Here is a 15676-nt window from a genome sequence, read left to right on the forward strand (position 1 = left end):
TGCTGCACTGCGATGGCCAAGTGATGGGGATAAGCATGGGAGTAATGCTGAGCATCATCGCCACCTCCTCACAGCATCGTTGAAGATGCAGTGTTTAGCAAGTAAGCACTGTGGCTCCTCTCCGAGCTAGGGGAAGGGGAAAAGCAAACTGAGCAGCAAATGGCCAAAACTTGATTTAGAGGCCCATTTCCTAGCAGAGGTGCTGGTCTATGCAGCTGAACACTGCTGGAGAGCTGCAAGAAGGGGCTTAGCAGGCGGCGACTGATGGCTGCAGCAGCCACCCCGCAGCCCACGGAGCTGCTGCACGAGAATTAACACACCCGGATCACAGGAGCCCCGTTGATTAACTCTCCGCAATCGCCTCTGAGAACAAAAGTGCCAGTGTGATGTCGGTTGTTTAATGCAAAGCAAACGACTTATTTACAGTGGAGGCTTGAATCCATTAAGGGCATATTAAACTCCAGATGCTTGTCAACTTTACAAAAAGAGTGGAAGAAAGGGAGGAGGTGTTGCATGTTTTTTGGAAAAAAACCCAGCTCGCCAAGCATGGAGCAGTGTTTCACTGAAGTTAAAACCATGAGGAGGGTGACCAGCTTGAATGATGAGCCAGATTATTTTTTTTTTCCTCCTTTTTACACTGGTCTGGAGACTGCTGTGTAGTGCCAGACAAAGTACTGTGTGCTGAGTTCCTGTGTTGGAGTAGGGTTGTCGATAAGGAATTTGTACTGACTACAGTGTGGGGATCAAACAGAAAATGGGGTGCAAAAGAAAAAAAAAAAAAAAAGTGTTTCCATTACTTTGAAACAAATTAGGAAATGATCCAGAGGGTTTATTCTCAAGAGTGGGTATGTAGAATTGGCCCTCTCAAGTAAGTCCTCTAAATTACTTAATTTAAAAAAGCAAAACAAATTGTAAAAAAATAATAAAACCCCAGGAACATCTGATGTCCCCTGAGCCAACTGAGCAACCACAACGACGCACCTCTTCCTTTTTCCTTTCTGCTTAACTTTACAGTACGCTGAACACAAGGCATGGCTTTGGGGAAAGCTGTTATGAACCCTCCTCTACAAGAGAGAGTTTGCAGGTCATGAGGCCTCCTCAGTGCCCTGCTCTTTGTGTTTCGGTGGGTCCATCACTAGCTGAAAGCTGTTTTGTACCTTTTTAAACAACCCGTCCATGCTGGAGAGCCAGGCCTCTGTGGACACCAGCCTAGACCTCTGCAGGCATCTTTGGAGGTTTAGGTATCGACCCCCCTGATGTTTAGGGGGAAAGGGGGAAGATGAGGAGAAGCTTGATGCAGGTTGACTGTTGTGGGTTTTTTTCAGAGACATGAGCTGATGCAAACTTATTGCCTTTTTTTTTTTTTTTTTTTAGTAGTTACTGTGGCTTCCTATAGCATCTTGTTTGCTCCTATATCATCTAAATTTAACATCTTCTCAGCAATTCAAAGTCAATTCTTCAGAGGGCGGTAGGTGGGTCATGTAATGCAGCCTTTCTCCTGAGTCTCATCGCTGGAAGAGAAGAGGGTTGATGAGCTGACCAGCCTGAAATGAGCACAGGGACAGTACCCCGAGCTGGAAAGGTTAACGTGTCTATTAAATTAATTGCTGACATTGATCGCTTATTAAGTGGATTCTGAAAAAGTATGTCTGTCGGTTAGTCCTCTGTCTTTCCTCCTGTGTAATTTCTAAATCCTTGCTTATATCACTGCTGCTTGAGCTCGGAGTGTCTGTCAAACAAGGTTAGTTCCCCTGCGCAGCAGTGCCGTGCAGCTGGCTGGGATGGGATTTCGTTCTTCCAAAACCTTTGGTTAGGAAAAGTTGTGCTGTAGCGCACTGAGCAGGCAGCGTGAGAGTTGGCCTTTCCGTTTGCTATTGGTGGTTTGCTAATTCTTGCATTTTAGTTATAACATGTCATACTCATTTTTATGTGAGTGCTATTACAGAATACAGGTGGACTCTTCCCTTATGGTGTTCTACCCATAGTGACTCACTGTTGATATGAAAATATGCAGCCTGATTCTGACAGCCAGGATTATTTGCAAAGAAAGTACAGAACTCTTTGACAAAGAAGCAAGTTTTGTAAGAAAGGCAACCCACCCTTTTTCACAGTGGGACTTCTTGGGCTTTGTGGTGTTGGCTTATGGAAGAGAGGTTTGCTCATCGAGTGAGCTCTGAAATACCCAAGCAGAAGGAAGGTCTGGTTGCAAAACTTGAACATGAGAACTTTCTATTTGGTGGTTTGGATGTTGAGGAGGCTGTTAGCTGTTCCCACCCTGTTTCAGAATGGTAGAATCATAGAATTACAGCATGGTTTGGATTGGAAGGGACCTTTGAAGATCATCTAGTCCAACCCCCTGCCATAGGCAGGGACACCCTCCACTAGCCCAGGCTGCCCAAAGCCCCATCCAACCTGGCCTTGAACACTGCCAGGGAGCCAGGGGCAGCCACAGCTTCTCTGGGCAACCTGTTCCAGTGCCTCACCACCCTCATCGTAAAGAATTTCTTCCTTATGTCTGATCTAAATCTACCCTCTTTCCATTTAAAACCTGTGCCCCTGCATTCCCCAAGGTCCCTTTTGGATAATTAATATTTTGCATCCTTTTAAAATTATTTAAACCGCCAAAGAAGTGAGAGCCAGCGATTCTTTTATTTATTGGTAATCTGAACCGGGTTTCAGATGAATTAGCCATTGTGTTGGATGAGTTAGTAAAAATGTCCACATGATTTAAAGTGCCAGCAGATACATGATATTCTCATCTCTAAGTTAAGGCTGTCTCAGAGGGCAGCATGTGAGGTAAAACCGCTTCAGTGGTCTAAAGGATAAAAATAAGTCCAGGCCCTGTCTGTGTAAGAGAGTTTTTCCAGTCATGCTGGTGTACCTCATCATTTTTTCTGGTGTGGACATTTTATTTTTGGCTCAGTTTAAAGCACCCATGAAGAAACATTAAACTTCTCTACCTCTACCACCACCAATTTCTACAGTAGGATAACCCACATGGTTTTCTATTGGTTGAGTTATATCTCTCTACATTCACACCACAGATTACACTGAGCAGACGAGACCTTCATTTTAATCCATGTGGGTTTAAATTTAATGTAGAATTTATGGGTTTTATGTTCAGTTTCTGTTGTTTTCTGCTGGTTTGAATGGTATGGCTTCTGCTATTTTGGATTGCTTTGCTCCTCCTCTGTCTGGTATTCTTCCAGCGATGGTGTCAACAGCCATTGATCATAGTTGACAATACATCAAAGGAACCTCTGACACAGTCGTGAAGCAACTGCACTGTGTGATGAGAGGGACTTTATCCTCATATTTTTTAAGAACTTTAAATGACTTTAAAAATACTTCTGGCTGTAATCCCAGGCTTCTGGGCTAAGATACAACTACCAGGAAATGTCTTTGCAGGCATCGTCATATCATTAGGGTTTCCTTACACCTGAAACTGTTCTGGTTTCTGAAGTAAAATGGGAATAAACTTTCCTTTTCTGGAATGATGAATGCTCATCTCTAAAATTAATTAAGAACAACTTTACTTTCATCCCCTGTGCCTGAATCCCTGTTCAAATCCAAGTGTGGACCTTTGGGATGCATAACAGAGATGCTTTGCTGATGGGGCAACAACAGTTGTAACAGGTTGGTAATTGCCAGCAGAAACTGCCAGTCAAGGTGTTTGCCCACAAAGCCTGACTTATATCAGAAATCCTTTGGGAATAATCTGAATATATGAATAACTACTCAGGTCTCGGCACTCAAAGATAAGGCTCAGTGCCCTTCAGTGGATGATCGTGGAGACATTTGGAAATTTTCTGGAAGGAAAATGTGCAGGTATGAAAGTAGCGCAGAAGTTGGAAAAGTAGAAAACCTGCGTTGAGTGACGCCAGCTATCAGGTTAAACTAGAATTAATCCAAGTTACATGTTAGAAGCGAATTACTAGAGCTTGTGGTGGTGTTGTATGCACAGTTGGGCAGGAATATACAGGTTATACCTAGTTTGATATAGGCAGGAAAGTGCAAGAGTGAGGAAATCTAATAGTGCCACCAGGAAAGCAAGTGACCTTCAGATGTTGCAGCATGTACCTTGGACTCCTTTGAATGGGTGTCGTGGTTTAACCCCAGCTGGCAACTAAGCACCACACAGCTGCTCGCTTACTCCAACCCCCCATCCCACCGGGATGGGGAGGAGAATTGGGGAAAAAAGTAAAACTTGTGGGTTGAGATAAAGACAGTTTAATAGGACAGCAAAGGAAGAGAAAATAATAATAGTAAAATATACAAAACGAGTGATGCACAGTGCAATTGTTCACCACTAACTGATTCTAAGCCCATCCCCAAGCAGCAATCCCCCCAGTTTATATATGGAGCATGATGTCATATGGTATGGAATGTCCCTTTGGGCAGTTTGGGTCAGCTGCCCTGGCTGTGCTCCCTCCCCGCTTCTTGTACGCCTCCTCATTGGCAGAGCGTGGGAAGCTGAAAAGTCCTTGACTAAGTATAAGCAGTACTTAGCAACAACTAAAACATCAATGTGTTATCAACGTTATTTTCATACAAAATCCAAAACACAACACTATACCAACTACTAGGGAGAAAATTAACTCGGTCCCAGCCCAAACCAGGACAATGGGAGGCAGTGGAGAGAAGAAAGAGTTTGTAGTAGGTTGACGGTTATTAGGCCTTGTTTGAATCAAGTGGACTTCATCTTTAAATAAACGTGAGGACCCTTGCTATTGATTATCCCAGTCATTGCTTATAACTGTTTCCAAAAATGCCAACATTCAACCAGACACTGTGCATCGAAGCAGGACATGTGCCCGTAAAAAACAGATCAAATGCACGTGTGGAGTATAGATGTTGCTTACCCAGCTGTCTGCTTGCTGACTCAGAAATACCTAGTTTCAGTCTACTACCAATTTTATTTACAAAACCCCAACGTTTTCAGTGGCATCGAGTGTAGACTGCCGCTTGATTCAAGCAGGTTTCCTTCCAAAGGGAACAATATCTGAAGCATCCGTTGTCTTGCAGGCTTGTCTCCTGATGAGCTAAAAGTTTAGTACACTTCGTCAATTATATTCTGATTATATTTTTCTGTGGATAAATACAGTTTTTTTAAATGGAAAGTACTTAAAATTGTATTGCTCTATTGAGAAAAGCAGCAATATATCCTTTCAGAAAAAGCATGGTGGCTTGGGAAGGCCTGGCCTGCTGAGTTATTTCATTAAGGTTTTGCTTGAAATATTTTTTCTTTTTTTTTCCCCCCCCATTTTTCTATGGAGATGGCAAAATAAGTTGCTTGGCTGAATTTTATTTATTTATCTTTTTAACTAGAGATTTTGAGTTTACTTCAATGTACCTCAGCATCTTAGTCCCTTCCTTACTGGTGGTATTTGAATTGCGGCTATTTTTGGATGATTCTAATATTACAATCTGACTTGTAAACAGCGTCGGACAACAGCAACATCTCAATCTAGCAGCCTTTTAGGGAGGATTGTGAGTTTGAAGGTGATTTGGCTTTAGCCGTAACCTCAGTAGGTTTGTAACAGTCTCACAGCAGCACTTCGGTTGTCCCACGGCTCGAGTTCCTCTACCGCACGCCTGGATAGAAAACAGAAGCTGGGACACATCTGTTCATGGTCCAAATTGAGTTTAGTTTCCCATCCATACTATTTAGGAGCTTTTAGGGGATCTCTTAGTGTTTCATGGACAAAAAAATTCACTTTCTTGGGGCAGTAATGTTAGTGGGAGTGTAAATACAGGAGATGTGCCTCTTTCCCAGCCTTCCCAGTACAGAGGGTGATTCTAGTGTCACGGTCATCTTAGTATCTGGGCAGCTTCCAGTACTGGACCTGTATCTTGATACTTGTTTCTTTGTTTTAGCTGCTAGACTATGCTTCACCTCTGTCACACACCAGCTGGCTGCATAATTAAATATGTGACCAAGTCCCTGTTTTTAACCAGACTGACTCTTCCAAGCTGGGACACCCAAACCAGTATTAAACCAGTATCACCCTAACATTTAGAACGTAGGTGTGCATTAGAGCACTGTTGGTGTCTTGTGGATGAAAAATCCACTGCCTAAATACACGCAGTTCCCTTCTGCTACTGTCCCTCATGAAGATGTCAAAATTAATGGAGTTAACTTTGATGCTCCACAATGAAGTTGGTGTTACGTGTGGAAATAGTAGTCTCTTAGTAGAAGCTATTCGTTTTATGTGATTCTTGTTATTAGATGTGCGTATAGCATTGGAGAGAAACCAGCCATAGACAGACATGGAAAATAAAGGGATTCTGTAACCTGGACCCTTTTCTGGGTTTTAATTATGATGTCCACGTTAGGTTGCTGTGGCATCTGGTCAGCAGAGGGAGGCTGGTACTTCCCGAGGATCTTGGCCTCTAAGGTCTGACTTGGTTAACTGGACAGAGCTGGGCGGGGTGAAATGCTTTGGAGATTGGTTTTGGCTTTTTGGAAAGTTTAGTAAGGCTTTGGAAAGATGCAGCTGGATTTCTTTGTATTAGTAAATGAGAAACTGTGCCAAAATGGTTAGGTCCGATTTGGCTTCTCATGAAGACAAAGGCTGATACGGTATCTGTAGAAGGAATGAATTCATTTTGCAAATGAATACATGGAGCTAACTCATCCTAAACCCTGGGATGGGATGGTTGGGAAACTTGATCTGTTGAGCAAGAGGGAGAGTGGTTGATTGCCCACAGCCATGTCAGGGAGAACACAAAAAACCTGCAAAAGTCTCAGCTATTTGAGCAAGTCCAGATGAGGTGATGAGTTGCAACCACTCTCTCTGTGGGTGAAGCAGGGCAAGACCAGCATGGTTTGGTTGTTGTAACGCATGGAGTGTTGTTCTCATGATAATGGGTGTTTTGACTTCATACACAAAGGACTTTGGCTCATTCCAAGTCTCCTTTCAATATCTTCATCCTGCTGCTACACCAGAAACTTCATCTGATCCCCTGTTCAACAACCTACATGCCTCTGGCACTTGAACAGGAAGCTTTCTCTTAATGCTGTTTGAGATGCAACTTTTGTTTCCTGTAAAAACAGATGCGCTTAAGTAAAACATGGAAAATGGGTCCTGTTTTGAGAACAGCACTCTCTGAAATAATTGCGTCCCTATTTTTGGTATCTGCAAGTTGGAATTGCCTTTGGAAGAGCTGTTTTATAAATGTCCATAATATTCAGTTCACTAAGTTGCAGAAGACATTTTGAGGCATGTGGAAACAAGCCTTTAGAAACCAGCTGGTGATGGGGGGCGGGGGGAAAAATCTGTCATATTTCAGCTCTTTGGTCAGTAGATTTGAGGCAGAAATAAATTCATCTAAATACCAGTCACTCCCCACTCCACCTTTTCTTCCATTTGTTGTCTAGACTATGGCAACTGCTTCCTTGCTTCTGAGCTTCTGGTGCTGCAAAAAATACTTCCTCCAGAGCTTTGGTCATGCCTTGTCCCTTCGTACTCTCTCCTGAATTCAGAGCGAGACTCTGGTCCTCTCCTTTAACCTTCTTCTGCCTCCTGCCTGATCTTCTATTCCCTGTTTGTCCCTGTGTTTGCAGCTTCAGCTGAGGTGTCCTCCGTTCTCTGATTATTCCATGGAGCATCCCACCTTTGTAATGGTCTCTCTTGCCATGTCTCAGTTACTCCTCCTTTGAGTATGACTGTTGGTTAGTTTGGTCGAAATAATCCTCTTGACAAAGTGCTTTCTCCTGGTCTGGGTCTCATTGTCTCATCAGTCCTGCGATGGTGTTCCATGGTTTGGTCATCAGGATGTGGGGTTTTTTATGGGCAGTAGAAGCCTGGTGATTATTTTGCCAGGCAGAGGTTTTTGTTATGTTGATCATTGTACTGGCGCTGGCTGAGATGGAGTTAATTTTCCCCATAGCAGCCCTCACAGTGCTGTGCTGTGTCTTGGTAGCTAGCAGGATGTTGATTACACACCAGTGGTTTGGCTACTACTGAGCAGCACTGGCACACATCAGGGCTGTCTCTCCAACATTTCTGCCCCCCCCTTCAGCAGTAGGCAGGGGGTGGGCAAGATCTTGGGAGAGGACACAGCCAGGAGAGCTGACCCACACTGACCAAAGGGATATTCCACACCATGTGACGTCTGCTCAGCAATAAGAAGCTGAGAGATAGGGGGAGGAACTGGGGGGGCATTTGGTTTTTTACAACATTTGTCTTTGGGAGCAACCGCTACGTGTACTGAAGCCCTGCTTTCCAGGAAGTGGCCAAATGTTGCCTGCTGATGAGACGTAGAGAATAATCTTTTGCTTTTGCTTTGCTTCTGTGCGCAGCCTTTTGCTTTTGCAGTATTAAACTGCCTTTATCTTGACCCGCGAGTTTGAGGTTGCTTTTTGCCATCTTATTTTTCTCCCCTCCCTGCCCTGCTGAGTGATAGAGTGGCTTGGTGGACACCTGGTGGTTAACACTAGCCAAGGTTAAACCACCACAATCATTTGCAAAGTGTTGTGTATTTATGGCATGATATGGATAATAGAAGCTATTGAAAACTTTTGAAGGACAAAGCTGTGTGTTGGCACTGCTTGTCTGAGTTCATAGAGCAGTTACCCAGCCATGTGTCTGAGACCACTCTGCGGTCTGTGTCCCTATTCCTAGCTCTCTCCTCCTGACAAGCTGAACAGGTTTCCACGAAGAGGGTGTCAATCAAGAGCTTTAAATTCAATGACTATACTTACAGGGTCAGGATTTGGCGAGTATATTTTATTGTTCCCTACAGCTGGTCACCTCTTTTCCTTCTGCCGTTTGCCCTGAGGGTTTTGGGGAATCTGTTTTTGAAGGTTGATGTCCTAATATTTCTAATGTAGTTTGAAATATCTTAAGGATGTGCTGTTCCTTTTCCACAAATGTATGGTAGACACAATCTGCGTACCTCCTGTCTTGTTCCTCTGCACAGATTTATGTTCATGGTGTGTGGTCCAGTGCCCTGCTGACTATGTAAGCTGCTACTTTGCTCAGTGGTTTACCACTAGATGCATTAAATAAATATGCTTTATGTAATATTTGTGCTTGGGTTGTAATGATTTTGCCTGCTTCCGGACTCTAAACAAGTAATGCAACAAAAGTGGTCTGTAGAACGCAACTTGCTGCCAGTAAGCTTCTGTAGTGGCATCCTCGTTTGTGTCCTGAGCTACTGAGGTTGGAGGAGAGAGATTGTGTATCGCCCTTGAGCATCTTCCCTGAAAGCTAGATCTTGAAGTGGCAAATATACATTCCAGCTTTGATCAAACCTCTTAATATGCAGTGGGGGGTGGGGCACATCATCTCAGGGCTACAAGATCCTTAAAGACCTTTCCTCCAGCAAAGATGACTGCCTCTGGGTGCTCTGCCATGTTGTTTGGAAGTACGGATTTTTCAAAATTCTTAAATTTCAAATTCCTCTTCTGGCTCCTGGTGCAGTCGTTATTTCCCGCTCACAGAAGATCATTGCCACCAGCGGAGGTAATCTCCGTTCCCTCATCATCATGGCCTGCTCACCTAGCTGGCTCAGAAACCTTTGGCTGCCCTTCCTTATGGTGCATCAATGTCACTAACCCCTGTCCTGTAATTTTTGTCTCCTCTGACAGTAGCTATTGATGGAAGAACACGGGGTGACCCAAACAGAACACATGGCCACCATCGAGGCCCACGCAGTGGCCCAGCAGGTGCAGCAGGTCCATGTGGCCACCTACACAGAGCACAGCATGCTGAGCGCGGATGAAGACTCGCCGTCTTCGCCTGAGGACACCTCCTACGATGACTCTGACATCCTCAACTCCACGGCTGCTGACGAGGTCACCGCCCACCTGGCCGCGGCAGGTAAAGTCAGCGGGATGCTCGGCATCGTTTTCCTAACATAGCATATGTGCAGAGGTTGCAAAGACGTGATGGGTGATCTCATCACCTCACGGGATGCTCTGAATTCTTCCTTATTGCTCTGGCTTTACTAGGGCTTCTTTGCAAGGTCTGCTGGCTGCTTGAATCTTGTATCACTTTATCTGTGTGTAATACAGAGGTGCTGGGAATAAGAGACTGGTTTGTACAATTAAAAAGGTCCCTGGTAAACGCTGACTCAAATAACGAAACTAAAATACTGAATATGTCAAAGAGCAAGTTTATTTCAGGCCCATATAAACAACAGCAAAAATAACCCAGGAGTGCTACGCAATCTTGCTTAGCCAGGGAGCTTACAGGCTAGGCCTTTCCCAAGGAGATGCCACAAAGGGTCCTGGCATATCTGGACTGGGAAGGTGTTTCAGAATCACAAATTCCTTCCAGTGAAGCCCCTGCCAAATGTCCTCCAGATTTGCCTTGTAGCGGATCTACCTCATTTGGAGAAAAATGCAGTGATAAATAAGCACTCACAGACTTATCTGACTCCTTATCAGACTTTATCTGATGAATAAAGCTGCTCTTGTGCTTGACCGAACCTATGAAGTTCCACCACCCCACTGAGCATCCCACACCCTTTGCTTATTAATTTTCCAACCTCAGCTCCTGCAGGATTCTTAATTTCCCCTTTCCCTTCTAGCACACAACCTTTTCAGTGCTGGGTGCTGGTTGCAGGAGGGGCATCTGGTGATTCTCGCCGGCCTGTGAGCCCTCCCTGTGCAGGGGCTGTCCACCGTGGGTAGCGCTCAGGTAGTTCGTTACTGATAAACAAACCCTGGCTCTGTAGTGTCGCCCAGAGCTCTGTCCATTATGGCGTCCCATCTCCCGGAGCAGCTGCCTAGAGAAAATGTATCATCAGATGCTTTTTTCATTATCATCTACCAGCTTCCACTGATTGGTAGCTTAGGTTTTCCTGATCCAGTAGCTACATCTTTGTTAAACAAAAATATAGTGGGTTTTATGACCCCGATGTGATCTTTCACCTCTGACATGCAGAGGAACTACACACAGAGCAAGTGAGGTCTGCTTGGGAATCAAAGGCACGTCCTTGAGCCTGCATTAGACCCCAGGGCTTTTTGACTCTGACCCTGCACTCATTTCTGGAGATCACCAATAGAAGCACAATCCACTGTGTGTTACTTGGTTTACTTCTGATTAACTTACTGAAAAATCCCCTTAAATAGACTCTGTGTCTAGAGTTTGATCACAAAAGCAGTAGTGCTGCCCTGCTGTGGTCCCCATTATTCTTCAGGGGGCTGTAGGAGGATGCTGCCAGGAACTCTGGATTTTCAATTTCTTTCCCATTAGAACTGATCCTTAATCCCTGGGGAAAGTCTCAGACTCCTGATGCTCTAGTTGAGGTGTCTGAGCAGTATTTGTGGCATTGTACCTGCTCTTTTATTCCCTACCACCAGGATTTCCTCAATTGCAGACAGTTATTTAAAGTCTTGGTGTACTTGAGAGTTTTTCAGTATGTTTGGAAGTTAAAATACATAATTACGTGATTGTAAGGAAAACTCTGGACTGAAATATGTGACTTTCACCTGGGACCGAGCTGGGATTTGCCAGTCTGGGGAATGGAGCCTTTTGATCATGTCTCTGCTGCTGGAGAGGAGGGATCCCGGCTGCTGAAGAGCTCAGCGAGGAATTCGGGTCACCCTGGTCTGGTGGGGAGACCCTTGAGCTGAGCCCTTGGGACCCATCCCTGGCAGGGCAGGCAATGGCGATGTCCTTTCTGGCCAGTTCCTGAGCTGTGTGCGCTGATTCACCCTTTGTGGTTTGATTTTCAGGCCCTGTGGGGATGGCAGCAGCTGCTGCTGTGGCAACGGGTAAAAAACGAAAGCGACCACACGTTTTTGAATCCAACCCGTCAATCCGCAAGAGGCAGCAGACGCGTTTGCTACGGTAAGGACTCCTGTCTGTGCTCTGACACCTCAGTCTGCATCCTCGATCTGTCTCGCGTGCCGTGCATGGTGAGACCATGCGCTGTCCAGAAGTTGCCCAGCCTGGGGATTTTGTGGGGCATCTTTTCTGGAACCCAAGAGCTGTGGTTTAGTTTGCAGAAATGGGTTATATTGCAGCTCTACTCATTTTTAATGTGATAATATGATCGCCAGGACTGATGTGACTATTCTGGTAGGATCCACCATTCTGTTTTAACCCCAGCTGGTCGCAAGTTGAATCTGTCATGGTAACATTGCCTTGCAAGATATTTGTAGTGGCTTTAACAGCAGCTAGCCTGAGAATCTGGAGCTACAGCCTATATCCCAGCTCTGCAATGGCTCGAAGGACTTCTCTACCTAACAAAAAAAGTCTTTTCTGCATTATGAAATGATCTTGTGAATAAATCTAGTGTGAGCGTACCTCAGTTTCTTTTGCCAGCAGAGCACATTGTGCGAGCTCCGTGCTGAAGACTGACCCACCCTGGGAGGAGAATCCCTGGAAGGAGTGGGGGAGAATCATCGAGGGGAGATGCCTGCCAGAGCTGAAACGCTTTGGCTTTAGAAACTTGCTCTGTAGACAGCAAAAACCCGTAGCCCTTCAGGTGTTGCATTACAGGTGCTCTGAGGCTGTCTGCCCGCCTGATGGCCACCTAGGAGCACTGGTGCTGAGGTGACTGCACAGGCTTTCCGCAAGCCTGGAGAGATCACCTGCAATTCCATCTTCAAGAAATATTTGTAAATATTGGCTGATACTATTTACTAGGTTTTGGAACAAGGCAATTTTTGCATTTTAAATTGTTTTGGATTTAATTGGGTTATCTCACAAGAGTTGGAGTATTTGTCACTCCATTACTTGCTGGCTTCCTCCTGCATGCACATTTAATGCACTGAAATAGCGATGGCCAGAGTTTCTCCTTCTCTCCTATTCTAACTCTTGTAAAGTTGATGAGAAATGAACTTGGTTTCCTTATATTCTGCTTACTCATCTTCTGAGTCCCACAACACCCTTTGCACCCGATCAAACTGGAATGAAATGTAGCAAGGTTAGTGTTAAATAATATTCCCTGGGAGTGGACTCCCTCTGTTTTATAGCTTCATTCTGTTTTTCCCTCCTGTCCCAACTCTGCTGATCCAGCCATGTTTATTGCAGCATTTCTGAAGAGCAAATTCTTTTCTCTCTTGAAATGTGAACAATAAATTTTTAAAGAAAATCCTCTGTAAAGGAATTATTACTTCTCCCTTCACGCAACTATTTCATTTTACCACATGCAAGTTATTTACAAAATGCATCATTTTTATTTACGCTCTGATCACTTTAATATGTTTGTGCTTGATATTTACGCCACTGCGACTCGAGTGGGAAGTTACAGTTTCTGATTCTGGGATCTCTGCGTAGCTGGTGGTGGTGTTGGTGCTTTTTGGCAATGTGGCTGCTGCTAACAGCAGGTTCTGAAATGACCAGGGCAGATACTGAAGTGTCACCTTATGGCAGTGCTCGAGTTACCTGGTGATAACTGCTGCTTCTCTCTTGCTTTATGAGTTTTCTGCCAACGTTTCTGACATGTTCTCCTGCATTGCTTAAAAGTGAGTAAGGGGCGGATAGTATATGATGGAATGTTTTCTTCCTATGGAGAGGTTGTTCCAAAGGGACTTGCTGGTGTGGCAGATGTCTGAATACCTGGTTTCCTGTGCTGAGCTGTTGCAATATTTCTGGTTCTTGCCTGTTGTGTAGTTGTCGGTTGAATGCATACAGTTCTGGTTTGAGCAGGACTTTGGTACTAGAGAATGGCAATGTGCTGTTACGAGGCTGGATGTAAAACAATCTGTGTTTGCAGTCCTCTCTGTTGAATCATTCAAATTCTCTACCTTACAAGTTTTGTATTGCTAATACACTTAGTGACAGAGTGGAAATGCAGACTCTTGCTGTCCTAGCTGTGCTGCTCTGGTGATTTCTCTTTTTACATTAATGGAGAAAGGAGAGAAGGGAGAATAATTGATATTTGAGCTCTTGGGTGACTGCAGGGAACGCAGCAGGCCTGCGGGAATGGAGTAAGCAGCAGTATATGTGGCTAATCTGACCAGCTGGGGCTCCGTTTCTCACCTGGTTTGTGAATGGATAGCATTAAGAAAGGGAGTTTACAATGCAAGGGGTTGTGTTTCTACAGGGCTTTCAGCTGATACCTATTCACTGGTTTATATCTCTGTTTCAGGAAGCTCCGAGCCACGCTGGATGAGTACACCACCAGAGTGGGGCAGCAGGCCATCGTTCTGTGCATCTCACCCTCTAAACCCAATCCCGTCTTTAAAGTATTTGGTGCTGCACCCTTGGAGAATGTGGTAGGTGTCTGTAGGAAAAGCTATGTAATAAATTGCTCACCTTCTCCGCAGGTTTCATTCTGCTCAAGGCAGCCTTGCAAGCCTGGTGGTGATCTGAAGGTCACGTTTAAAACCCTGGAAATGGGAGTTGAGAGTGTATGGACATGAGTGTAGCACCGAGGTCCTGTCTTCTCTGCATGAATGGTTCCCTAGCGCATCTCACCAGGGTTGAATGTCCTGGATTAAAAATCAGAGGGAGCAGGTAGTGACGATGTGTTTGAACTCAGCTCAGCTGTCAGTGCTTGCTTCTTGTTGCAGACCAGACAGTAAATAGAGCACATCCTGACCCTGATAAGTCTTGCTTCAGAACTTTTCTTTTAATTCTGTAAATACTTCCACTTGCCAGTGTTACTTGATGTTTCATCATCAGCTCTTTGATGCGGCCAATTCTTTGGGGCCAGTGGGTATTTTTTTTCTTGCCAGCTGTGGCGTCGTTTGCTCCTTCTGTTCTGCAGCACCTTGGGGAAGGTGGCTGGCCCCATGTCCTTGCCCTCGCCTCTCCTGGTGCTCCTTACCTTGTTTACCTGAGCTTAACAATTCCCCGCAGGTACGCAAGTACAAGAGCATGATTTTGGAAGACCTGGAGTCGGCACTAGCGGAGCATGCTCCTGCGCCTCAGGAGGTTAACTCAGAGTTGCCGCCCCTCACCATCGATGGCATTCCCGTCTCTGTGGACAAGATGACCCAGGTAAGCAGCCAGACATGGCAGAAGCTTGGCAGAACCAGAGAGAGAGATTTGGCGTCTTGCAGTCACAGCCTGTTATTTTGCAGTGGAGCTTATGTCTACATCTCCAGGGGATGCATTTGATCTTTTCTTTCCCATGGGACTGTAACAGCTCAGATAGTAGTTAGATGTGAAGCTTTGTTATTGGTGCTTATTTTCTACATGAAACAGTAGAGATGCTGGTAAGGACTGTGGCCCAGGCTGCTGGGAGCATTCTCCTTTGAGCCTTTTTTGTCACCTCCCATGAACTCTGAACAGGGTAGCTATTTGTTCTGCACTTCGCAGTGATTTTTTAGGCACTGAGGTCAGGAAGGTCACTTGTGAAGTACAATTTTGGCTTATCCTAACTTGGACTTTTCTCGTGTGTTTTAGTTTGTTCCCTCCTATTTTCTGCTGTGATTTGGAGCAGAGGGGAACTTGCCAGTGGCTTAACTCCAGATCAGACCCTGAGTGAGATACTTCTGACGGAGACAGGGAGTCACCTGCCCCAGGCATGCGGAGGACTCTTTCCAGCCCTTTGCTGACCTCATTATTGCTAGGAGAAAGTGGAGGGGACCCCCCCAGGGAAGCTCCCTTGGTGTGGGAGGAATCGTCTGTAGGGAAATCTCCTTCCCTTGCAGTGCAGGACCTGAATGCAGGCAGGTTTCCCCCGCGTATCATATAGGGATGATGTTTTGTAAATGTCTTGAAAAATTGTTTAATATCGTTGAATCGCTGCGGGACACGTGAGGACA

General features: G+C 45.1%; 1 protein-coding gene across 5 annotated transcripts in view; it reads left to right on the forward strand.

Moving 5' to 3' along the window:
• The window catches only part of NRF1 (nuclear respiratory factor 1), a 75808-nt gene that overhangs the window by 12467 nt on the left and 47665 nt on the right, over positions 1-15676 (forward strand). For 3 of the 5 annotated variants that reach the window (XM_075750794.1, XM_075750742.1, XM_075750874.1), the window contains exons 2-5: positions 9599-9827; positions 11690-11804; positions 14053-14179; positions 14766-14906. In XM_075750794.1, the coding sequence (XP_075606909.1) occupies positions 9605-9827; positions 11690-11804; positions 14053-14179; positions 14766-14906 (606 nt within the window). In that variant the 5' untranslated portion in view covers positions 9599-9604. Of the gene's footprint in view, positions 1-9595; positions 9828-11689; positions 11805-14052; positions 14180-14765; positions 14907-15676 lie in introns of all 5 variants that reach the window. The other 2 variants (XM_075750955.1, XM_075751030.1) reach the window with 1 other exon arrangement.

Source organism: Balearica regulorum, chromosome 1 (genome assembly GCF_011004875.1).
Source record: "Balearica regulorum gibbericeps isolate bBalReg1 chromosome 1, bBalReg1.pri, whole genome shotgun sequence".
NCBI lineage: Eukaryota > Metazoa > Chordata > Aves > Gruiformes > Gruidae > Balearica > Balearica regulorum.